Consider the following 26,443-nt stretch of genomic DNA (forward strand, 5'->3'; position numbering starts at 1 on the left):
AAGGCAGAGACATCAAAATTCTGCTTAAGAATAGTCTCTAACCTAAGCTCCTCAGAGTCCCAGAGTCCCTCAACGGGCTTCGCGATGGCAGAGACCACTGTGCCCACCAAGGATGACTTCAAGATATCCCTATGGGATATAGGCGGGCCCATGGAATGCGCAAAACGTGACCATCCCATCTGGAATAAGATTCCTGACAGTAGTGTGATGTGAATGTGTGAACTGAGGACCAAGTAGCAGCTTTACAGATTTCATTAATAGGAGTAGAGCGAAGAAACACAATGGAAGCTGCCATAGCTCTGACTTTATGGGCTTTAACACGATTCCCCCATTGTAGCCCAGTCTGAACATAACGGAAGATAAAAGAGGCCAACTATGTGGAAATCATTCTCTTGAATACTGGACGTCCCAACCTGTTAGGATAATAGGAGACGAAAAGTTGATGAGATGTTCTATGAGATTGAGTTCTCTGCAAATAATAGGCCAATGCTCTTTTGTAGGCCAGAGTGTGAAGAGCCGTTTCCCCAGGATGAGAATGAGGCTTAGGAAAGAATACTGGAAGTACAATAGATTAAGGTAGAATTCAGTGACGACCTTTGGAAGAAACTTGGGATGGATGTGAAGCCAGACTGTCAGCAGCTTTAAACTTCATTATGGTGCAGGAAAAAGATTTTCTGCCTCATAAACAGCTCCAAATCTTCGGACTGCCAGCCGGTCAGAGACTGACTACAACCTCCACCTCCACGGATCCTTGTCCACACGGTTGGGGGCAGAAAAGCATGTGTTTTGAAACCAGGGTGGGTTTCACTCCAGATGCATGCAGCCTGCACTTGAAACCCATGACAAGGTCACCGGCAAGCAGAATCTCAGGGGAAGGGACCCAGAGTCTAGCAATGGTGCCACACAGCAGGCTGATTCCACAGATTCACCAGAGTTTCTCTGTGAAGCAGCAGTCTGGCATTGCAGGACTGCATCCTTTCCTCCAACAGGAGACAACCAGGAAGGGGTCTCAAGGCACTAAAGCCACCAAGAAAACTAGCTTTAAGTGAAAACTAAGGAAAAGAAGCAAAGCAACTGCAAAACTTTTGCACGGATTGCTTACAGAAATAAGGCTAAGGGAGTCGAAAAGGTGCTCAGAAAAGAGTTTAGATTTCTGCAACTCCCCGATTGGGACTGAACACTAGACACATTGCGTATGGAATCCAGAAGGGACATAACAGAATGTAACTAATTACAGTAACTAGCATTACTGCAACTCATTATTATCCAGCACTGCATCAGAATTCTTATGCCTTGTGCACAAGAAAAATGTAATAAACAAAAGATTGAGAACTTACCAGCAGTGGCGGCGGTGATGGCCCAGGAGCAAAAGGCACTCTTCCCCACATCTTGATAACCTCCCCTAGAGGCTGGAATCCCTCATCGCAACCACGTTTGACCAAGAGAGACATAGTGAAGTAGCCAGCATGGAACCACTCTGCCATCTCTTGGGTAGTAAAGGGGCCTAGAGCATAATGGGAAAAATTAGGAGAGAGAAGGGATCACATCAATTAGTAGTAACAGCTCCATAAAGCACCAAGAGGCAATGACAGAAATCTAGAGGCTCCATGTTGACATATGAATAAAGCACAATGAACACTAAGGCACAGATTCTGTAAATGGCACCTAAATTGACTGGCACCTACAAAAACAGCACCAGCCGTGTCAATCACATTTAAATTCTGTTAACAGAATCACGCTACTGGTGCCTAAGAAAAAATCTAGGTAATGTAAGACAGGGTTTTAAAGGCCTACATTTCAGGCACCTAAGTTTTACAAAGAATTGTGCATAGTGGCTCCGAAAGTCATCTCTGCTCCTAATCAAGATGTTAGGTGCTACTCAGATGCTTACTTTTTTAATGAGATTTTAATTGGTTTTAAATTGCGTGGTCAATTACAGTGCCAATTAAAGTAATTACGTTAGGCATCAGTAGGTGCAATCTAGGCGCTTACCGGTACCTAACTTATGTGTCGTTTTCAGAATTTCGGCCTAATGGGTTTAAAAAAATAATAAAAATAACACGACTGATACAATGTGCCAGTGCACAGATGCTGTTATAGAAGTGGTGCTCAAGATGCCATTATAGAATACTAGCATAAATCCAAATTGGGATGCCTAAATTTAGGGGCAGCAATGTATGATAATTAATAACAGACACCATATGCATCATGTAATGCACATAACACAGTATTCTATTGCTTGGCACCTAAGCTGAACACATATCACAGGCACTAAAATTGGCAGTTACACGCAAAAACACATTTGAAATTATTCTATAAGGTTTGGTCTTTTACATGTGTCATTCTAGATTCAGAGAGCTGACGTAAATATACATAGTTCTCAATACTATATACAACAGATGCTGCATGTATCTGACAGTGCAGCTTCATTTATTTCAAGCAAAAGAGGCGATTTCTCCTCAATACATGACCTAAGCAAATTAAGAAACTGGTTCTCATTGAACAACAGGATAAGTCAAACACATCAGGTAGTATCCAATAGCACCAAATATTAAGTTCTCTATATATAGCAAGTGAAAAACTTATTAAGCATGTGCAGGAGTTCCTACAAAATAGCAGATTCTTTTTGTCAGTCTATTGCAGAGCACTGGATGCTCAACCACAAGGCCTCTATGCTGACTAAAGAGAATCCTCTGCTACAAGGTGAGCTACCTCACTTTTTCTGTGGAGAAGTCAGATAAGTCAGTCACATATTTCATTTTCCTTTCATCTTTTATTTTATTTCTAAAATGTATACTCTGCACTATCTATGGTCCTTTCTGAGTCACATACATACATAAATAAAATACATAAAAATTACGTAGATCATACCAGCATCACAGGACACTGCTAAAACATCAAAATCAAATCAAATATTCCAAAATTCATGTTATCAGGAAAGCCTGACAAAACAAAATATGCTTTTAATAAATTACAAAATCATATATAATTTCAAGTTCCATAATTCAGCCAGAAGGGAATTCCACAATCTAAGTCCCTCTACAGCAGGGATCTCAAAGTCCCTCCTTGAGGACCGCAATCCAGTCAGGTTTTCAGGATTTCCCCAATGAATATGCATTGAAAGCAGTGCATGCACATAGATCTCATGCATATTCATTGGGGAAATCCTGAAAACCCGACTGGATTGCGGCCCTCAAGGAGGAACTTTGAGACCCCTGCTCAACAGTATTGAAGTTATGTCCCATCATAGGGGTGCATGGCTGTTACTAATGGATTAAAACTGGAAAATAAAAGCATGCAAGGTGATATAGGGTAATTAAATTTGAAATTATTTAGGGTAAATGAGACAAGTGAATTGTGGAATAATCTGTGAAAGGTTATTTTATTTGGCTATGACAGAATTATCAAACTGAATAAGTTTTGTAAGCTGGAGTTCTCAGAAAGAAAAAATAGCCCAGAACTTGAGAGGAAAAAAACATGCTCTATGTGACAAAGCTGGCTTGGATGTCGGCTCCTGAGACCAGACTTAAGGAAGCTGGCCTGCTTTGGGAGGAAACCGATTGCTAGAAACAAAGGGATTTGCTATTCCAGATGGGATACGTGTTTTTATTAGATAAAGAATTGATATTTTAAAGAACATGGGGCACTGGAAAAAGTGATATTTACTGGGCTTAACATTGGCAAATTTATATTTTAAGTCTATCATGCGCAGAGATGGTATGTGCAGAGATGTTGTTTATGCAGTGTATTCCAGGAAAGAACAGGTAATGCGATTAGCTGTGCCATTGTATTCTAAAATATGTTAAGTAGCAAAATGATGTCAGAAGAGGTATATATGTGTAAATGTTATAGCCCTTCTTTGGAGAGAAAGGAAGAAGGATAAAAAGTATAATATTTCTCTCCCCAGACATGGATGGCATTAACAGCACAGTTACTTACCATAACAGGTGTTATCCAGGGACAAGCAGGCAGATATTCTTACTGATGGGTGACGTCACCGAAAGAGCCCCTGAATGGACACTTGAAAATTGAATTGCAACTTTAAGTTTAGAGAGTTTGCGATTAGCCCGTACTGCGCATGAACGAGTGCCTCCACACCCGAAGTAGGCGCATGGTCTCTCAGTTAAGATAAGCCAGCTAAGAAGCCAATCCGGGGAGGTGGGTGGGTTGTGAGAATATCTGCCTGATGTCCCTGGATAACACCTGTTATGGTAAGTAACTGTGCTTTATCCCAGGACAAGCAGGCAGTATATTCTCAATGATGGATGACCTCCAAGCTAACTAGAAAGGGGTGGAGGGAGAGTTGGCCTTTAAGAAAACAAATTTTGCAAAACAGACTGGCCGAAGTGACTATCCTGTCTAGAAAAAAATTTCCAGACAGTAATTTGAAGTGAAGGTATGAACTGAGGACCAGGTGGCAGCTTTGCAGGTTTCCTCAATAGAAGTAGATCGGAGGAAAGCTACAGAAGCTGCCATAGCATGGACTTTGTGAGCTGTGGCACAACTCCCTAGAGGCAGTCCGGTCTGACTATAGCAGAATGAGATACAGGCAGTCAACCAGTTGGATATTATCCGTTTGGTGACAGGATGGCCCAACTTGTTAGGATCAAATGAGATGAAGAGATGGGGAGATGTTCCATGAGGCTTTGTCCGATTGATGTAGTGGCCAAAGCACGTTTACAGTCCAAAGTGTACAGCGCCGTTTCTCCTGGATGAGAATGAGACTTAGGGAAAAAAACTGGAAGAACAATGGACTGAATGAGATGAAAGTCCGTAACTACATTCGGTAGAAACTTAAGATGCGTGCGTAGAACCACTTTATCATGGTGTAAAACTGTGAAAGGTGGATCTGCGACCAACGCTTGTAACTCACTGACCCTCCTGGCAGAAGTGAGGGAAATGGAAAAAAAAACTACTTTCCAGGTGAGAATTTGAGATGAGCTGTTGCCATTGTTTCAAATGGTGATTTCATAAACCTGGAAAGAACTACATTAAGGTCCCAGATGACAGGTGAAGGCTTGAGAGGTGGTTTAACATTGAAAAGTCCTTTCATGAATCTGGAGACCAATGGATAAGCAGTGAGAGGCTTTCCATCGACTGGCAGCTGAAAAGCTGTAATAGCGTTGAGATGGACTCTGATAGATGTAGATTTAAGACCAGAATCAGAGCTGAAGGAGATAATCCAGGATCAATTCCAATGACAAGGAAGCTGGATCAGGATGATGACGACGGCGACACCAGGAAGAAAAACGAGCCCATTTTTGTTAATAACACTGTTGAGTGGTTGTTTCCTGGAAGAATCAATAATATTGTGGACAGGCTGATGCAATGATGTCAGCCCAAGAGATACCAAGCTGTCAGATTAACGATTGCAGGTTGGAATGAAGAGCTTCCTGATTCTGTGTAAGCAGAGTAGGAAATATTGGAAGAAGTATGGGTTCCCTGGTGCTGAGTTGAAGTAGAAGGGAGAACCATTGTTGTCTGGGCCACCAAGGAGCTATGAGTATCATGGTGGCTGACTCCTGCTTGAGTTTGAAAAGAGTTTTCAGTATGAGAGGAGTGGGAGGGAACACATAGAGGAACAAATGTGTCCAATCCAGAAGAAACGCATCTGCTTCCAGGCAGTGAGGAGAGTAAAGCATGGGGCAGTTTGTGGTTGTGGGGAGCTGCGAATAAGTCCACCTGAGGAGTGCCCCATTGTGCAAAGATGGACTGAAGAGTTGTCGAGCTGAATGTCCATTCGCGAGACTGGAGAATTCTGCTGAGGTTGTCTGCCAAGGAATTCTCTTCGCCCTGTATGTAGACTGCTCGGAGAAAAAGATTGTGGGTGGTCGCCCAAAGCCAAATCTTTTGAGCCTCTTGACAAAGAGGAAGCGATCCTGTGTCTCCTTACTTGTTGATGTAATACATCGCTACTTGATTGTCCATGCGAAGGAGGAGAACTTGGTCGGTCAGGAGATGTTGAAAAATTTTTAGCGTGTAATACATTGCTCTGAGCTCTAGCAAATTGATGTGAAATTTGCATTCTTTGGAAGTCCAATAACCTTGCATCTGAAGGCCGCTCATGTGCGCTCCCCAGGTGTAGGTAGAAGCATCCATCGAAAGTACCTGGCGGTGAAGAGGAAGATGGAAAAGAAGACCTCTGGAGAGACTGGAAGAGGTCATCCACCGTGGAGCGACTGCAGAAGAGACGAGGTTACAGAGATATGCTGTGAGAGCGGATTTGTCACTTGACACCACTGAGAAGCTAGGGCCTACTGAGGAGTGCGAAGATGCAATCTGGTGACATGAACCGTGGAGGCCATGTGGCCCAGGAGAACCATCATGCATCTCGCAGAGATTGTTTGTGGCTGAAATATCTGTAGACAGAGATGAAGCAAGGCAGCTAGGCGATCTGGAGGATGAACTGAAGACATTGAGTCGGTTGGAGGTTGAACTTTGGGAAATTGATTTCGAAGCCCAAGGTTTGAAGGAAAGAAATGGTGTGAGCCGTCGCCAGGGTCACCTCCTGAGACGATGAAGCTTTGATCAACCAGTCGTTCAGATAAAGAAACACCTTTAGACCCAGAGATTGGAGAGCTGCTGCGACTACAATTAAGCACTTCATGAAGACTCTGGGAGAAGATGCCAGGCCGAAGGGAAGAACTTTGTACTGGTAGTGACAACGACTGATTTGAAAGAGGAGGTATCTTCTGGAAGCTGGATGAATTGGTATATATGTGTAGGCTTCCTTGAGGTCCAGAGAGCATAGCCATTCGTTCTGAGCCAATAGGTGATAAAGAAGGGCGAGAGAGAGCATTCAAAGAGAAGTATTTGTTGAGAGCTCGGAGATCCAGGATGGGTCACAGTCCTCTGTCTTTTTGGGAACCAAGAAGTATCGGGAGTAAAAGCCTTGGTCGTGTTGAGAGGGAGGAACCTCCTCAATGGCATTGAGGAGAAAGATTTGAATCTCCTGGAGTAGAAGAGAGGACTGCATCAGATTTACAGCGGACTCTTGTGGAGGATGGTACGGAAGAAGGGTGTGAAAATGAATGATGTAGAGGACCTTGACGAATGATGTAGAGGACCAAAAGATCAGATGTAATGAGCTCCCAGCAATTGAGGTAAATCTGAAGACGTCCCCCTATGGATTGAGGCAGAGAAAGTAGCAGAGGAACTATGGTAACGCTCTGAAGGAACACGTCAAAAGGCTGTGCAGGTTTCTGAGAAGCAGCCGGTTGTTGACGTGGCTGTTGTCGTTGTTGACGAGGCTGGGTAGGTGTCTGAGTAGGTTTGGCAGCGTATCTGCATTGGTAAGAGGAAGCAGGCTTAAAAGGCTGAGCAGGTGGAGGCTTCTTCTTGGGCTTATCCAACACATCCTCATCTGGACAGCTTTTGGGTGGCAGTGGCAGTGGATGCTCCAAAGTGCTCATCACTAAGGCATGAAGCATTAGCCAGATGGTCTTGGTGGTTAATGTCAATATCTGAAACATGCAACCATGCCAACCGTCTCATCGCTAGCGACATAGCTGTTGCTCTAGATGAGAGTTCAAAAGTATCATAAATAGATCTCACCATGTACTTTCGAAGTTGCAGAAAGGTGGAGACCAGAGATTGAAATTTCTTGGCTTTATGTGAAGGCAGATATTGCTGAAGCAATGAAATTTGCTTAAGAAGATACTTCATATAACAGGAAAAGAAAAAAGTATAATTGGATGCTCTGTTTGACAACATTGAGTTTTGGTACAGATGTCTACCAAACTTGTCTATTGTCCTACCCTCTCTACCAGGAGGAACGGACGCGTACACACTCGCCCCAGAGGATTTCTTCAACGTGGACTCAACCACCAGAGACTCATGAGGCAATTGAGGCTTATCAAAGCTGGGCAAGGGTACCACCTTATAATGAGATTCCAAACATTTAGGAGCCACTGGCACAGAGAGAGGAGTCTCCAGATTTTTATAGAAAGTTTCCTTCAGAATGGCATGGAGTGGAAGCTTTAACAGTACTTTAGGAGGAAGATCATAATCAAGTGTGTCCAAGTACTCCTTGCTGTATTTGGAATCAGCCTCCAACGAAACATCCAGATCATGTGACATCTGTCGCAAAAATCTGGAAAAAGAAAGTTTCTCTGAAGGAGAAGCAACTGTAGTAGGTGAACGTCTAGGTGACCCAGAAGCAGAAGAGTCCACATCGGTAGTAGATGGCATTTCAGACTCAGTATCTCCCAGTAAATCTGAATCTCTGAAAGGATGAGGTCGATGTTGACGGCTCGGTGTCAAAGTCTCCAAATGTTTGGATTTACTGGAGACTTTGCCTGACTGTGCCGGAGTAGCCTTTCGAGATGTGGCCGAGGAGGATCGGTGCCGGAGTGGAATGCTCGAGTCCTGGGTCGAGAATGTCCGCACCGGTGGATTAGCATTAAGAGGAGTGGTCGGTGCCATGAGCAACTCAGACCGGACCAGATCCAGGAGGGTTGTGCCATGCTTGCTAAAAAGTGAGCCGGCGCCAAGAGGGTAAAATGCTCTCCTAACTCCTCCCAAAGCAGATTGTCAATTTCCTGCTTAAGGGAAAGTGCCGGTAGCGTTTGCTTCTTTTTGGCCAGTACGAATGGCTGATCAACACGGTCCGGGGATGATGAGGCCGAAGAGGAGGCATTCACCGATATTGGAGCCGTGTGTTTATGGGACTTACGCGAGGTCGGCAGGATTTAACTCACTGCAGCTTCAACCTGCGTCCCGGAAGGGGTAGTGGAAGGCTTCTTAGCCGGCTTACCCAGAGTGAGTTGTGACACCGGAGTCAAAGTTGGTGGATCCACCCTCGGTGCGGTCTTGGTCGGTGCGGACAGTGTCGGAGATGAACTGGGCTCCGTGTCCACTGCTGTGCTGAACAGTTGTTATTGTTGAAGCAACCAATTTTTTAGACTGCGCTTCTGAAGGGTCAAGCATTGGGATCAGGAGTCGGCACGGTGCTTGGGTCCCAGACACTGCAAGCACCAGTGGTGAGGGTCGGTTACAGAAATGGCCCGAGCACAGTTACCGCACTTTTTGAAACCCGTCGGCAGGCGGCACATGGACGGGAAGACAGCTGTTGACAAATTGAACTTTATGGCGAAAAGAGTAGGCCCCGCTGGGCCAAAGTCCGCAACGGCAAAAAGAAAAAAAATATATATTTTTTTAATACAGAAAATAGAATACAAAAAACTAAAGAATTGTGACAAAGAAAGTCACAATCCGCAAGAGCGGGAAGGCAAGTGAGAGAAAAAATTCAACAGGTGTTGAAAAACGCATCTTTCTAGTGCCGCAGAAACTAGAAAACTGAGGGACCGCGTGCCTACGTCGGGCAGGAAGGCACTCACGCATGCGTAGTGCGGGCTAATTATGAACTTTCTAAATTTAAAGTTGTGATTCACTTTTCAAGTGTCCGGAATGACTGGAATAGCAATACAGCAAATTACACATAATTGGAAAAATTGGGACAGATTGAACTATAATTTCTGGTGGAACTCAGTTTGCCATATATATAAGATGGAACATGCATTTGCAACACAAAAAGGATATATGAATAAGTTCAAGAAGATTTGGGGACCATTAACAGAATATTGCAATATTTGAATTTCATTTTCCCATGATAAGAAAATAGTATAAAGAAGGAGGGGGGGAGGGGTTAAGGGGAGGGAATTATTCTCTTTATCATACATTATAAATAAAATATTATAATAGATGATATTCTTACATGAAAATAACGTAATAAAGGGAGGGGGAAAAGGTTCATATTTAAATAATAATTGATAAAATCATTACAATATATATATTGTATAACTTTATAAGAAAAATAATTACAATTATATGATATATAAAACCATAAGAAAAATAAGACAAGAAATGTTATATATAAAATATATTATAAAAATATCAAGTGTATTGTTAAGATAATTGTATGAAAATTTATGACACTTGTTGTTAAATGGAAAAAAAAATTCAATAAAAAACTTAAACTGTAAAAAAAAAAGTGTCCGTACCGGGGCTCTGTTGGTAACATCATCCATCAGTGAGAATATGCTGCCTGCTTGTCCTGGGATAACAGAGTATATACTGCTTATCCTAGGAATAAGAATTGGATTCCCCAAGCCATCTCAATAATGGCCTATGGACTTCTCTTTTAGGAAATTAATCAAACCGTTTTTAAACCCCACTAAGGTAATTGATTTCACCACATTATCCAGAAACTAATTCCGGAGTTTAATTATACGTTGAATGAAGAAATATTTTCGCCAGTTTGTTTTAAATTTACTACTTAGTAACTTCATCGCATACCCCTAGCCTAATATTTTTAGAAACAGTGAACAAACAATTCACACCTGGTAAATACAGTATGTTTTGGGTTATTCTTACGAATGTACATCACTCTGCATTTGTCCACATTAAATTTCATCTGCCATTTAGACACTCAGACGTTAAGTCTAAGGTTGGACGTTTGTGGCAAGACATCAACAAACCCAGTAGAAATCTCCTCCCCCCATCACTTGACACCACCCGACATGAGGCAACACTGCCCCTCCAACATCAACTCTCACTACCCTCGTACCTTCCGATGCAAAATAGGCAGGAGGGAAGCCCACTCCCTCCTGCCTACAAGGTTGAGTGCTGAGAATGATGGGCCTTCCCCCTCCAAATGCATCCTGGGATGCAGTGAGAGGGGTCTAAGACCCTGATTAGTTCAAAATCCTTGCAGGGGAGCTATGGTGAAATGTTCAACTATTTCTGCAGAAGTCAAAGAAAGCGGTGGTGGTCCCTACATGACAGTGGCAGGCAAGAATTAACATGTACACTCAAATAGGCTTCTCAAAAGTTGCAGAAACTCTCCTCTACTGAGCCTATCATGAGAGTATGTTATTCAATTTGTCCTGGGAGAAAAAATATTTCCATTTTTATAAGCTATTTATAAATCAACAGGGATGTAGTGCTATATGCAATGTAATGTAATGTAATATGCTCTCAATAGTTCCTCAGAGTACAGGAAATAAAAAAATAACATTAGCAGCAATAACACATTAAGGCTCAAAATAAGGTAACTGTCAAACATTGTTTAATGCAGAATTATCTAGATTTTGCTTTTCCTCATAAGACCTCCTCCTCTCCTAACTATAACCAGGCTCCAAAGGGTCAGTGCCTCACTGGCATACATAAGAACATAAGAAGCGCCGTCTCCAGATCAGACCTTCGGTCCATCTAGTCCGGCGATCCGCACACCTGGAGGCCCTGCCAGGTGTACACCTGGCGTAATTTTTAGTCACTCAAGACCCTTGAAAAAAGGCCAACATAAGATCAAAAAGATCCCAACGTGCCCATACCTTGAATCTCCCCCTGGGGATCCTTGTAGAACCATTTCATGGCAGCTTCATGTGAGAGGGGCAGTGCTGCAGCCGTGTTACACTGCTCCTGCATAGTCTGTGTGAAGCACTCCTCCTCCAGCGAACTGTCCTGCAATGAGGCCACAAGCTTTTCCGCCTCCTGTAGTATCACAAAAACAAACTAGGGTTGAAAGGATTGGTGTTCAGAGAGATTCAGTTTTTCACATAAGTCTTGTACTACACTTGCTTTACCTGCTGAAGATGTTTCATGCCATCATCATCCTCATTATCCCCAACAGAAAATTCAGTAGCAGCAGCTGTTGTGGTGGATGCAGGAGAAGAAAACAGACTGGAGAGGGCTCCTGGACTCAACTGAGCTGGCTGGCTGAAGGCTCCCAAGTCTACAAAAGGAAAGAGTATATACTGTATAGAGAAAAGGTGTGAACATGTGTAAGGTTAGTAAGGCAGAAAACTGGCTCATCACTGCCATTAATACATGATCACCACAGAGAAAATGAACAATTTATGCCAGCAATTGACAAATCCTGGGTGCCAGGTCAACATGGTGCCCAATGTATAATCTACCACCCTCCAGGTAGACTTTTCTTGATGAGCTCTCCATCTTTGCTATGTCTGACCTGTACCCTACTAATTATCCTAGGTGGCTTTAATCTACTTCCTGCTAGCGCATCCCACGATTTCGTCTTAGTGCTAGCTTCCATCTGTTACTCTTAGCATATAACATGTCCTACCTATGTTTAAAGGGAAACATTCTTGATCTTTTCTTCTCACTCCTCTCTCCCTGCCATCCCAGTGGCTTAGTCAGATCATTACTTGATCATTATCTCTCTTCCCCTTCCCCAACCTAAATGCTTCCAGTGTAACATAAAACCAGAAGACTTAGGACAGCGCATTTTTTTAAATTTCACCTTAACCCTCTGATGTTTTCCTTGAACAGCAACTTTGTTTTATTCATAATTCATTAGCCTCCATTATCAACTCGGTGGCCTCTGTTCTATTGGATAAACCTCATTGCCATTAGACACCTTGGTTTTACTCCACCCTTCATTTGCTTAAGCAACAAGTCTGTCATGCAGAATAAATATGGAGGAAATGGTAGCCACTCTTCATAATGTGTTTTTCATAGTGTCTACCTTGAGAACCATATGGCTCTCAAGACAAGACAAAAGGATGTATATTCCATCAATGCTAAGTCTTCTAACAAACCACAGAAACTGTCAAAGATTGAAATAATTTCTCCTTCTGCTCCTGACCTCGACTTCCTGGCACTTGCCTTGAAGTCCATGATAAACTCACTATGACTCATTGGTCCCCCACCTTGCTAGTCACTTTTTCTGGCCAACAACTTGGATTCAGAATCATCTCAATCTCCAAAATCTCTTTCCTCTAGTTGGAAGTTGTTCCATTCATTTACATTGGAAGCCATCTTCCACCCTTTAGACCAGAGCTGTCAAAGTCCCTCCTCGAGGGCCGCAATCCAGTCGGGTTTTCAGGATTTCCCCAATGAATATGCATGAGATCTATTAGCATACAAAGAAAGCAGTGCATGCAAATAGATCTCATGCACATTCATTGGGGAAATCCTGAAAACCCAACTGGATTGTGGCGCTCGAGGAGGGACTTTGACACCTCTGCTTTAGACAGTAATGGGATGTGAAGTATGTGGATAAAGGCAAGCTGGTTGATGTAATGTATCTAGATTTCCAGAATGCTTTTGCCAAAGTTCCTCAAAAGAGGCTCCTAAAATAATTAAAGAGTCATGGGATAAGAGAAAATGTTCAATTATGGATTAAAAATGGTAATTGGACAGAAAACAGAGGGAAGGGTTGAATGGCCATTTTTCTCAGTGGAGGGTAAATAGTGGTGGGCCGTAGGGATCTGTGCTGGGAGCGGTGCTATTTAATTTATTTATAAATGTTCTAGAAATTGGAACTACGAGCGAGGTGATTAAATTTGTAGATGACACTAAACTGCTCAAAGTTGTTAAAACACATGCGGAGTGTGCAAAACTACAGGAAGACCTTAGGAAATTGGAAGACATGATGGCGTCCAAATAAAACACAGAAACATGATGGCAGATAAAGGCCAAATGGCCCATCTAGCCTGCCCCTTTGCAGTAACCATTATCTTTTTCTCTCTCAAAGAGATCTCACGTAACAAGCCCACGCCTTCTTGAATTCAGACACAGTCTCTGTCTCCACCACTTCTTCAGGGAGACTGTTCCACACAACTACCACCCTTTCTGTAAAAAGGTATTTCCTTAGATTACTCTAGAATAGGAGTACCCAATACGTCGATCGCGATCGACCGGTAGATTGGGAAGGCAATGCGAGTCGATCGCGGAGCCCATCCCGGGCTCCGTGATAGACTCGTATTGCCATCCCGATCTACCGGGCCAATCAGCAATCCTCTCCCCGACGTCCCCCACCGTTGCCCCAAGCTCTCCCTGCAGAAGCGTCAGACCGACCGGCATTTCGCTCCCCGATGTCAATTCTGATGTCGGAGAGGAAGTTCTGGGCCAGCCAATCGTTGCCTGGCTGACCCGGAACTTTCTCTCTGATGTCAGAATTTACGTTGGGGAGTGGAATGCTGGTCGGTCTGATGCTTGTGCAGGGAGAGCTTGAGGCAGCAGTGGCTTGGAGGCCTGTTTCCTGATGGCGGTGGCAAACCTAGTAGCTTGGGGAAGGGCAGGGAGAACGAAAGAAGGGGGGGCAGAGAGACAAAGAAAGAAGGGAGACAGAAAGAAAGAAAGGGGCAGGGAGAAAGAAAGAAAAAAGTTGGGGGAAAGAATGGACTGTATTGGGTGGCAGGCAGGGAGAAAGGAAAACGTTGGACTCATGGAAGGACAGAGATGTTGGTTGGGGAATGGAATGAGGTCTGGAGGAGACGAAGAATATAGGAGGCTGAAAGAAGGGAAGAAATACTGGATGCACAGTCAGAAGAAAGAAAGTGCAACCAGAGACTCATGAAATCACTAGACAACAAAGGTAGGAAAAATGATATTATTTTCAATTTAGTGATCAACATGTGTCCATTTTGAGAATTTATATCTGCTGTCTATATTTTGCACTATGGCTCCCTTTTACTAAACCGCAATAGCGGTTTTTAGTGCAGGGAGCCTATGAGCGTCGAGAGCAGCGCGGGACACTCAGCGCAGCTCCCTGCGCTAAAAAATGCTATCGCAGTTTAGTAAAAAGGGAGGGGGTGTATTTGTCTATTTTTGAATGGTTGACATTGCATAGAGTCATCTGCCTTTACCTCTTTGAAAAAACCCCGGAATATGAATGATAATTAACATTTCCCTGCCTTTCACAGTGTGCTTTGTGTGTGTGTGTGTGGGGGGGGGGGGGGGGGGTTTATTTTTATTGTTGGTAGATAACATAGTAACATAGTAGATGACGGCAGATAAAGACCCGAATGGTCCATCCAGTCTGCCCAACCTGATTCAATTTAAATTTTTTATTTTATTTTAATTTTTCTTCTTAGCTATTTCTGGGTAAGAATCCAAAGCTTTACCCGGTACTGTGCTTGGGTTCCAACTGCCAAAATCTCTGTTAAGACTTACTCCAGCCCATCTACACCCTCCCAGCCATTGAAGCCCTCCTCTGCCCATCCTCCACCAAACGGCCATACACAGACACAGACCTTGCAAGTCTGCCCAGTAACTGGCCTAGTTAATATTTAATATTATTTTCTGATTCTTAATCTTCTGTGTTCATCCCATGCTTCTTTGAACTCAGTTACAGTTTTACTCTCCACTACCTCTCTCGGGAGCGCATTCCAGGCATCCACCACCCTCTCCGTAAAGTAGAACTTCCTAACATTGCCCCTGAATCTACCACCCCTCAACCTCAAATTATGTCCTCTGGTTTTACCATTTTCCTTTCTCTGGAAAAGATTTTGTTCTACGTTAATACCCTTCAAGTATTTGAACATCTGAATCATATCTCCCCTGTCTCTCCTTTCCTCTAGGGTATACATATTCAGGGCTTCCAGTCTCTCCTCATACGTCTTCTGGCGCAAGCCTCCTATCATTTTCGTCGCTCTCCTCTGGACCGCCTCAAGTCTTCTTACGTCTTTCGCCAGATACGGTCTCAAAAACTGAACACAATACTCCAAGTGGGGCCTCACCAATGACCTGTACAGGGGCATCAACACCTTCTTCCTTCTACTGACCACGCCTCTCTTTATACAGCCCAGCATCCTTCTGGCAGCAGCCACTGCCTTGTCACACTGTTTTTTCGCCTTTAGATCTTCGGACACTATCACCCCAAGGTCCCTCTCCCCGTCCGTGCATATCAGCTTCTCTCCTCCCAGCATATACGGTTCCTTCCTATTATTAATCCCCAAATGCATTACTCTGCATTTCTTTGCATTGAATTTTAGTTGCCAGGCATTAGACCATTCCTCTAACTTTTGCAGATCCTTTTTCATATTTTCCACTCCCTCTTCAGTGTCTACTCTGTTACAAATCTTGGTATCATCTGCAAAAAGGCACACTTTTCCTTCTAACCCTTCAGCAATGTCACTCACATACATATTGAACAGGATTGGCCCCAGCACCGAACCCTGAGGGACTCCACTAGTCACCTTTCCTTCCTTCGAGCGACTTCCATTAACCACCACCCTCTGGCGTCTGTCCGACAACCAGTTTCTGACCCAGTTCACCACTTTGGGTCCTAACTTCAGCCCTTCAAGTTTGTTCAACAGCCTCCTATGAGGAACTGTATCAAAGGCTTTGCTGAAATCCAAGTAAATTACATCTAGCATATGTCCTCGATCCAGCTCTCTGGTCACCCAATCAAAAAATTCAATCAGGTTCGTTTGGCACGATTTACCTTTTGTAAAGCCATGTTGCCTCGGATCCTGTAACCCATTAGATTCAAGGAAGTACACTATCCTTTCTTTCAGCAACACTTCCATTATTTTTCCAACAACTGAAAGCCTGTAGTTTCCTGCTTCATCCCTGTGACCACTTTTATGAATAGGGACCACATCCGCTCTCCTCCAATCCCCAGGAATCACTCCCGTCTCCAGAGATTTGTTGAACAAGTCTTTAATAGGACTCGCCAGAACCTCTCTGAGCTCCCTTAGTATCCTGGGATGGATCCCGTCTGGTCCCATCGCTTTGTCCACCTTCAGTTTTTCAAGTTGCTCATAAACACCCTCCTCCGTGAACGGCGCAGAATCTACTCCATTTTCTCGTGTAACTTTACCAGACAATCTCGGTCCTTCTCCAGGATTTTCTTCTGTGAACACAGAACAGAAGTATTTGTTTAGCACATTTGCTTTCTCCTCATCACTCTCCACATATTTGTTCCCAGCATCTTTTAGCCTAGCAATTCCATTTTTTATCTTCCTCCTTTCGCTAATATATCTGAAAAAATTTTTATCTCCCTTTCTTACATTTTTAGCCATTTGTTCTTCTGCCTGTGCCTTCGCCAAACGTATCTCTCTCTTGGCTTCTTTCAGTTTCACCCTGTAGTCCTTTCTGCTCTCCTCTTCTTGGGTTTTTTTATATTTCATGAACGCCAACTCTTTCGCCTTTATTTTCTCAGCCATTAGGTTGGAGAACCATATCGGCTTCCTTTTTCTCTTGTTTTTATTGATTTTCTTCACATAAAGGTCCGTAGCCATTTTTATCACTCCTTTCAGCTTAGACCACTGTCTATCCACTTCTCTTATGTCCTCCCATCCTAACAGATCATTTTGACTGGGTCATTTTAAAAGTAGCTCACAAGCCCAAAAAGTGTAGGCACCCCTGATCTAGAGTCTATCACCTCTTACTTCATCCTGTGCCCTCTCATTCCAGTGCTTCCTTACAACTGAAAGAGACTCGACTCATTTGTATTTATGCCACGTAGGTACATAAGAATTGCCGCTGCTGGGTCAGACCAGTGGTCCATCTAACTTTGTCTTGAATCCCTGGAGGGTTGAATCCTATGAAGATTCCGGAAGAGCGTTCCAGTTTTCTACCACTCTCTGGGTGAAGAAGAACTTCCTTATGTTCGTAAGGAATCTATCCCCTTTCAATTTTAGAGAGTGCCCTCTCGTTTTCCCTACCTTGGAGAGGGTGAACAACCTGTCCTTATCTACTAAGTCTATTCCCTTCAATACCTTGAATGTTTTGATCATGTCCCCTCTCAATCTCCTCTGTTCGAGGGAGAAAAGGCCCAGTTTCTCTAATCTTTCACTGTATGGCAACTCCTCTCCAGCCCCTTAACCATTTTAGTCGCTCTTCTCTGGACCATTTCCTTCTCCATGTACGGCGATGCAGTACTCCAGGTGAGGGTGCACCATGGCCCGGTACAGCGGAATGATGACCTTCTCCGATCTGTTCGTGATCCCCTTCTTTATCATTCGTTACATTCTGTTCGCCCTTTTCGCCGCAGCTGTGCATTGCGGACAAATGCAAAGTGATGCACATTGTGAAGAATAATCCAAATCATAGCTATTGGATGATAGGGACCACCTTGGGGGGTCAACGCTCAAGAAAAGGATCTGGGTGTCATCGTAGACAATACTCTGAAGCCTTCCGCCCAATGTGCGGTGATGGCAAATAGGATGCTAGGAATTATTAAAGGGATGGTTAACAAGACTAAGAATGTTATAATGCTCTGTATCTCTCCATGGTGTGACCTCATCTGGAGTACTGCATTCAATTCTGGTCTTCTTATCTCAAAAAAGATATAGTGGCACTAGAAAAGGTTCAAAGTAGAATGACCAAAATAATAAAGGGCAAAGACAAAAAAGGTTAGGACTCTTCAGCTTGGAAAAGAGACGGCTGAGGAGAGATATGATCGAAGTCTACAAAATCCTGAGTGGAGTAGAATGGGTACAAATGGATCGATTTTTTACTGCATCAAGATTTATTATTAATGGGTGGGATGGGTGGGGAGGGATTCTTTTATGCTTTGATGATTTAAGTAAGAATGTCAAGTGATTTGTAAAATTTATTTTTGATTGAATATTACACACTTGTTGTAAGATATGAAAACGAATAAAGATTTTTTAGAAAAAGATTTACAAAAACTAGGGGGACACTCGATGAAGTTACAGGGAAATACTTTTAAAACCAATAGGAGGAAATATTTTTTCACTCAGAGAATAGTTAAGCTCAAAGGACAAAGGAAGTCATCATGCCACTGTACCGTGCAATGGTGCGCCCGCATCTGGAGTACTGTGTCCAGTATTGGTCGCCGTACCTCAAGAAGGACATAGCATTGCTTGAGGGGGTTCAGAGAAGAGCAACGAAAATGGTAAGAGGTATGGAAAACCTTTCGTATGCCGACAGGCTAGAACAGCTGGGGCTGTTCTCCCTGGAAAAGAGAAGACTTAGAGGAGACATGATACAAACTTTCAAGATCCTGGAGGGCATAGATAAGGTAGACAGGGACAGATTCTTCAGACTGTGGGGAACAACAAGTACAAGGGGGCACTCGGAGAAACTGAAAGGGGATAGGTTTAGAACCAATGCCAGGAAGTTCTTCTTCACCCAAAGAGTGGTGGACACATGGAACGCACTCCCGGAGGTTGTGGTGGGGCAGAAGACACTACAGGGATTCAAAGAAGGTTTGGATAAATTCCTGAAGGAAAAGGGGATTGAGGGATACGGATAGAAGTAAGGATAGGTTTTTTTAGGGCAGGGAACACTTGACAGGTCATGGACCTGATGGGCCGCCGCGGGTGCGGCCCGCTGGGCGCGATGGACCTCTGGTCTGATCCCGGTGGAGGCAACTTCTTATGTTCTGGAACGTGTTTGCCAAAAGGTTTGGATAGAGCAGTTAATATAGCTACTTTTAAAAAAAGTTTTGGACAAATTTTTGGAGGTACTTGTGACTTGGATTGGCCTCCGCAAAGACAGGATACTGAGCTAGATGGACCACTGGTTTGACCCAGTTAAAGTTATTCTTATGTTCTTAAGTTCTTATGTATTGAAGACCAGGTGATCTCGCTGATCTGGAGGAACTTCTTCGATGGCATTGAGAAGAAGGAGGGATTGAACTTCTTGAGCGAGAAAGAGGGACTGAGACTTGTTGGAAGCAGACTCTTTTGGAAGGCCTAACGGCGGAGGAGTCTGAAAGTTGAGGGAGTAGCCGTGGGCGATGATAGAGAGCACCCACTGATCGGTGGTGATTACCTCCCATCGAGCCAGAAAAATGTTTAGTCGACCTCCTATAGGCTGTGGAAGAGGACATGAGGGAGGAAGACTGGCAATGCTCTGGAGAAGAGAGTCAAAAGGGCTGAGTTGGTTTAGGCTGGGCAACAGGTTTCATTGCAGGCGGCTGTTGTTGACGAGCCTGTTGGTGCTGTTGTTGCCATTGTCTCCGAGGCTGAGGAGGATGAGGCTGAATTGGGTGAGCAGAGAACCGGCGCTGGTATGACGCCTGCTGCCTGAAAGGACGAGTAGGAGGAGGTTTCTTTTTATTTTTCAAGAAGGTATCCCACCACATCTCATGAGCCGAAAGTTTCTGGGTGGTGGTATCCAGAGATTCTCCAAACAGCTCATCACCCAGGCAAGGAGCATTAGCAAGGCGGTCCTGGTGGTTTACATCAAGGTCTGAGACGCGAAGCCATGCCAAACGACTCATCGCTACAGACATAGCAGTAGCTCGGGATGTCAGTTCAAAAGTGTCATAGATGGAACGGACCATAAACTTCCTGAGCTGCAAGAGACTGGCAGTGCATTGCTGAAAAGCAGAAAGCTTGCAGTCAGGAATGTTTTTTTGAAAAGAGGCCATCTGCTGGATAAGATGTTTCAGGTAAAAGGAGAAGTGGAATGCATAGTTACCTGAACGGTTGGCCAACATAGCATTCTGGTAAAGTCATTTACCAAATTTGTCCATAGCTTTGCCTTCTCTGCCAGGAGGGACAGAGGCATACACACTTGAGAATGCAGATTTTTTGAGGGTCGATTCCACCAGTAAAGACTCGTGTGGAAGCTGAGGTTTGTCAAACCCTGGAATAGGGATCACTTTATAAAGTGATTCTAATTTTCTGGGAGCACCTGGAATAGTGAGAGGAGTCTCCAGATTTTTGTAAAAAGTTTCCCTTAAGATATCATGAAGGGGTAACTTTAAAAATTCCTTGGGAGGTTGGTCAAAGTCCAAAGCCTCCAGGAATGCTTTTGACTTCTTAGAATCAGACTCCAAGGGGAGAGAAAGAGTGTCTGACATCTCCCTAAGAAATTTAGTGAAGGAAGAGTGCTCTGGCTTACTAGCAGGATCCTGCACTGATGGGTCAGCCTCATCTGATGAAAAATCCTCCTCGGTACCGAGGGGATCATCGGAGTCGTCCCATAAATCAGGGTCACGTACCGATGGAAGACGGCCCTGAGAGAGAGGAGTAGAGGATGCCTGGTCTTGCGTACCGATTTGCCGGAACGCATCGACACCGTTCCCGGCGACTGGAAAGCGGTACGGGTATCTGAGAGTGGTACCGGATCAGAGACAGCATGAGCAGCTTGACGAAGAGACTTTGGCTCAGCCGATAAAATAGGCATAGATATAGAAGAGGCAGATTTAAGCGGTACCGATAACGTCGATGCCGACAAAATAGGCTGATCGACAATCGGTACTGGAGGCTCAATAGGTACAGACACCGGAAGGTTCGGAGTCAGGAGAGCCGGGAGCAGGTGTTGTAATTGCTCCTTAAGCTGGACCTGGAGGATGGATGCGATGCGCTCATCCAGAGACGGTCCCAATGGCACCGGTACTGCTTTTTTCTTGCTCGGTACCTGCGGTGCAGCTTGACGCTCAGGCGAAGTCGATGCCGATGAAGAGGCAGTCACTTCTATGGGAGCGGAGCGTTTGCGGGGCCGGCGCGCAGTCTGCAGGACTTGGCTCACTGCATGTTCGACTGGCGGGCCTAGAACTGTAGGGGATGGCTTCTTAGCCGGCTTACCTGTAGGGTGCAACACCGAAGATACATCTTGCGGTGTCGAAACTGCTGGTGCCGACTTGGAGGAAGTTGCCGATGCCAGGGTCGATGCCGGTGGAACTTCCATAGCGGCACCGAAAATAATCTGCTGTTGAATTTGGCGATTCTTCAAAGTCCTCTTTTGAAGAGAACTACAGCAGGTGCACGTCTCAGCCCTATGGTCCGGACCCAAACACTGAAGGCACCACTTGTGCGGGTCGGATAGCGAAATAGGGCGTGCACACCGCTGACACTTTTTAAAACCCGGTGAAGGGGGCATGAAGGGAAAAACAGCAGTAGCAAAAGCGAAGCCCGAAGCTTTGATGGTGCCAACAGGCCCCGCCGGGGCCGACCGAAAAAAGTCGAAAAAAATATATATATTTTTTTTTTCCGGACTTTAATGAAGAAAATAAGAAAAAAAGAAAACGTGAAAAATTTCACGAAGAAAAACGCGCGAGCGGGAAGGCGAAAAAAATATATCCAACAGCCGTTGGAAACACGCGTCTTCTTAGCTCCGCGGAAACTAAGAAACTGGGGACCGCGCACCTTCGTCGGGCAGGAAGGCACTCGCGCAAGCGCGGTGCGGCCTAGCTAGAACTTTCTAAGTTCTTAGAGTGCAATCACTCTAAAATTGTCCGGACCGGGGCTCCGTCGGTGCCGTCACCCATCAGTCAAGAATATGCTGCCTGCTTGTCCTGGGATAACTTATCTTATGCTGCAGGTATGTTTTGTGGAACACTAAGGCCCTGATTCTCTAAAAGTGCGTCCCGATTTTAGGCAGCTGTAGACGTCCTACAGCTGTCTAATCAGCCAATTGGGATGCACGTTTAAAAAAAAAAAAATGCTCCCCAGGCAGGCCTGTAGGCGCCTCCGGGAGCCTAGGGAGACCCGCAAGATGCCTAAGCTCGTCTAAGGGCCTTAGGCGGGCCTTAGGCTGAACCTAGGCGGCCCTACGCGTCTCCCTAGTAGATGAGAAGCTTAAAAATGTAGGCCAGCAAAATGCTGGTCTACATTGTAAGTAGTCGCGGCCGCTATACTTATCGCGGCAAGGGATCTCTCTGCCTCTATAAGTATAGCGGGACGTGGCCCCTGACCGATCACTGGCAGGAGGGTGCCCAAACCCTCCTGCCCGAAGACGCACCCCTCTCCCCGACACTACCGATCGCCCCCCCCCCCCAATTGGCCAATCAGACCTTAGACTTAGTAGGGATGGGCAGACCCGCTATTCCTAAGGCCTGATTAGTCCAGGCTTCTAGAGCCTGGGCCAATCAGGCCTTAGGCTTCGGCGGGATGGGCCGGGAAGGGGCGGGCCCGCCTCATTTCGACGAGGCGTGCCTGCTTGCTCGACGTGCAAGACCCATCTGTAAGAACAGGTTTGGTGGAGTGGGGGTTGTTAGCGCCGGGGGGGGGGGGTGCGTCTTCGGGCAGGAGGGATTGGGCACCCTCCTGCCAGCGACCGATATTGTCGGGGGGGGGCGATCGGTAGTGTCAGTGGGGGGCGGTCTGTAGTGTCGGGGAGGGGGGTGCGTCTTCGGGCAGGAGGGTTTGGGCACCCTCCTGCCAGTGATCGGTCAGGGGGCCACGGCCCGCTATACTTATAGCGGCAGAGAGATCCCTTGCCACGATAAGTGTAGCGGGCCGTGTCTAATCTAAACCCGCGTCTATAACATAGACGCCGGTTACAGAATCGGGGTTTAGTTTAGGCCGATTCTGAATAGGACGCCTCTCCCGGGCGTCCTATAAAGAATCAGGGCCTAGGTGTCTTGCGGGCCTCGCCTTCAATATAGGCGGCCTGCCTGGGGAGCATTTTTTTTTTTGTTTTTTTAAACGTGCATCCCAATTGGCTGATTAGACAGCTGTAGGACGCCTACAGCTGCCTAAAATCGGGACGCACTTTAAGAGAATCAGGGCCTAAGTGCTCACAGTAAGCTTACTTCCTCAGGACTATCTATCTATCTGACTACTTCCTCAGGACTATCTATCTATCTATTCAATTATCTTTTTGACTATCTATTTAAAGTAAATACCCTTATACCATTGAGATATGCTTGATATCCATGCTACAAAAGCAAACATTTTGGAATCCGAGAATAAACTTCCAGGATTTGACACACATTGAAGTACTCAATTTCAATCTTGGTGATGCTGCATCTCTTTGTTGGACAATCAGAGTCAAATATTTTTACATTCAGTGGCAACACAAAGGCACTCAAAGCCTGAAACAGCCAAGTCCTCCTCTAACCATCTTAAAGCTTTATTCATATAGCAGAACATAAAACATAGCAGATGTTGCATTACTGCACAGATCAAAACAAACAGTTCAGACCAGTGAAACATCCAGATATTTCAGACACAAACGGCTTCCTTTTTTTTTTCCCCCCCACTACAAATCCCTTTCTATGTACCTTGTAAGCTTACCTTCCACAGCAGTCTCTAGCTCTTTCTCACTTCCAGCTGCAACCTCTGATTTGGAAACAGATGGCAGGTCACTTTCACATTCACTAACGGCACCAGCAGCAGCAAGAGGAGGAGATGGGGATGGAGATAGAGAGGAAGCAGCATGAGAGGGGCATGAAACCCAGGTCAAATTGGGAGGGGGGGGAGGAGGGGGAGAAGATGAGGATGGTGGCTCAAAATTATCTTCTGCAACATGGAGTGAATCTTTCCCATCTAGGAAAAAGTATATAAATGCAATATTAGTTCACCAAAATATATGGAATCATGGGACAAACAAATTGTAGGTAAAAGCATTTTACTGGAATAACTTACACATTTATGACTAGCATTCCAACGTTATGTTCCTTTTATGAGGCCACTGCAAAAACTAATCTCAAGAAAAAAGAGATTATGTCCTTACCTTGATAATATTTTTCTAGTAGATAAGTGAGACATTCTAGACATGTGGGTTATCTCCTAATGGCCGCGAGCCATCTGAAGGAATCCATTCCGGACATTTTCTCTGATGCTCCTCTAATTCACTGAGAGCTCTAATGCCACCTGTAGTTGGTACCCAAGCATAAAGAGCTCCAATAACAGCATGTGATGTAGGGTCACCAATGGGCTAATTACCAAGAATCAACTGTTCTGCTCAAACAAACGTTAGAACTACAAACAACCAACAGCCAACAAAAGCATCAAAGGCGATCAGTAAGTACCCCTGCATGCGCTTTGAACATATTTACATAATTCTTCAAAGTCCAAAACGGCTGGCATTCAAGAAAAACTTGGAAATGCTTAAACAGAATGAGACAGCAGGCAGGTGCAAGAAGGACAGAGCAGGAGTCGATAATGTCTCACCTATCTACTAGAAAAAATATTATCAAGGTAAGGACAATCTCTTTTTCCAGTTCAATAGGTGAGACATTCTAAACATGTGAGACATACCAAAGCAGTCCCAAAAAGCTAGGGTGGGTCGACTGTGCTGACCCTCAAGATCAAGGACCCAAAAGCAGAATCCTGTCTTGAAGTCACATCCACTCTGTAAAATTTGGCAAATGTGTGCATAGTGGACCAAGTAGCTGCTCTACAATCTCCTCAGGGGAGATCGCCCTAGCATCGGCCCATGAGGCCGCCATACTCCTGGTAGAATGCACCTTAACAGAAACAAGAGACTGTTTACTGCACCGAATATAGGCTGATAAAATGGCCTTAAGGATCCATCGGGGAATAGTGGCTTGGAAGTGGAAGCGCCCCACCTAGATGAATGAGACAACATGAACAGATGGTCAGAGAGAAGAAACTCATTTGTGACCTCTAGATAACGCAGAATAATTCTGCATACATTCAATTTCTTCAAAATTCGATCTTGCATACCACAACCAGAAGGATGAAAAATATGCAATAGCACTTCCTGATTAACATGGAAAGCAGGCCCTACTTTTGGCAGAAATAAAGAAACCGTGTGGAAAGAAATCCCCAGGAAAGGCTCTCTACAAGACAGAGCCTGGAGTTCCGAGACACAGCTCGCTAAGGTAATGGTGACCAGAAAAACTGCCTTTAACATCAGGACAAAGAAAGAAGCATCCTTCAGAGGCTCAAACAGAGGCTTGGTGAGGCCAGACAAAATCAAGTTAAGGTCCCACAAAGGGAACGGAAGTTTGATTGCAGGTCTAACGTACAAAGCACCCTTCAGAAATCTGATATCAGGGTGAGATGTATGCGAAGGATTACGGTCCTTGGCTCTGAAACAAGACAGCCATGCGACTTGGACCTGAAGGAAAGCCACGGTGAGGCCCACATCAAGGCCCACCTGGAGAAAGACTAGCACCACTGAAACAGGAGCAGAACACAGCTCCACACTGGCCTGGATGCACCAATGTTGGAAAATCTTCTACGCCTTAGCATAGGAAGACAGACATAGTAGTCGACTTCTTAGATTTAAGAAGAATATCCTTTGTGCTCTAATGCTTCGTGATCAACTGCAATACAGTAAAAGCAAAGCAATTGGGAACCTCCATGCAGACTGGACCCTGAGAAAGAAGATCTGAAACAGCCCACAGCCAAATGTCGCAACCTATGCGAAGACGCATCAGATCTGCATACCATAGTCTGTGAGGCAAGTCTGGAGCCACCAGAATGACTCTTCCCTTCGTAATCTGCCAAAGGACCCAACCTATCACGGGCCTGGGAGGAAAAAACACAGTAGAACTCCCAGTGGCCATGGATGTAGCAGAGCATCTAGGCCCTCGCCTCGGACACAGATGTAGGACTGAAGATTCGGACAGCTTTCAAGTTCTTTGCTGATGCAATTAGGTCAAAATGAGGCCGACCCCTGCACTGCACAATAGTCTGAAATGCTGAAGAGAACAGTGCCCACTTACCCAGATCCAGGGTCTGTCTGCTGAGGAAGACTGCTTCAACATTGTCGACCCCCGCTGCATGTGCTCCCGAAAAAGTCTGGAGATGACGATCTGCCCAGAGAAAAGGCAGATGGGCTTCCTGAGCCAGAGAAGCACTTTTGATTCCTCCCTGGTGATTAGCATATTCCATCACTGACGCAATCAGAGGAGACATGGACCGCTTGAACCCTCCAAAATAGTCCACAACTTCACTAGAGCCAAGCGAATGACTCACAGTTCCAATCGTTTGATTATTTTCTTTGAGAGGGCATCTAATGCCCCTGAATGGGACAATGGTTGCAATGGCTCCCTAGCTGGGGCGAGTGGCATCTG

The 26,443-nt window shown here is 44.9% G+C and overlaps 1 protein-coding gene across 11 annotated transcripts in view; it reads right to left on the minus strand.

Annotated features, from left to right (window-relative positions):
* The window catches only part of GIGYF1 (GRB10 interacting GYF protein 1), a 332,123-nt gene that overhangs the window by 91,039 nt on the left and 214,641 nt on the right, over nt 1–26,443 (minus strand). For all 11 annotated transcript variants that reach the window (XM_033924367.1, XM_033924371.1, XM_033924372.1 and 8 more), the window contains 4 exons: nt 23,691–23,942; nt 11,586–11,734; nt 11,334–11,493; nt 1,338–1,504 (listed from right to left, as the gene is read on the minus strand). In XM_033924367.1, coding sequence (XP_033780258.1) covers nt 1,338–1,504; nt 11,334–11,493; nt 11,586–11,734; nt 23,691–23,942 — 728 coding nt within the window. The remainder of the gene's footprint in view (nt 1–1,337; nt 1,505–11,333; nt 11,494–11,585; nt 11,735–23,690; nt 23,943–26,443) is intronic.

This window comes from Geotrypetes seraphini, chromosome 16 (assembly GCF_902459505.1).
Source record: "Geotrypetes seraphini chromosome 16, aGeoSer1.1, whole genome shotgun sequence".
In the NCBI taxonomy this organism is placed as follows: Eukaryota; Metazoa; Chordata; class Amphibia; order Gymnophiona; family Dermophiidae; genus Geotrypetes; species Geotrypetes seraphini.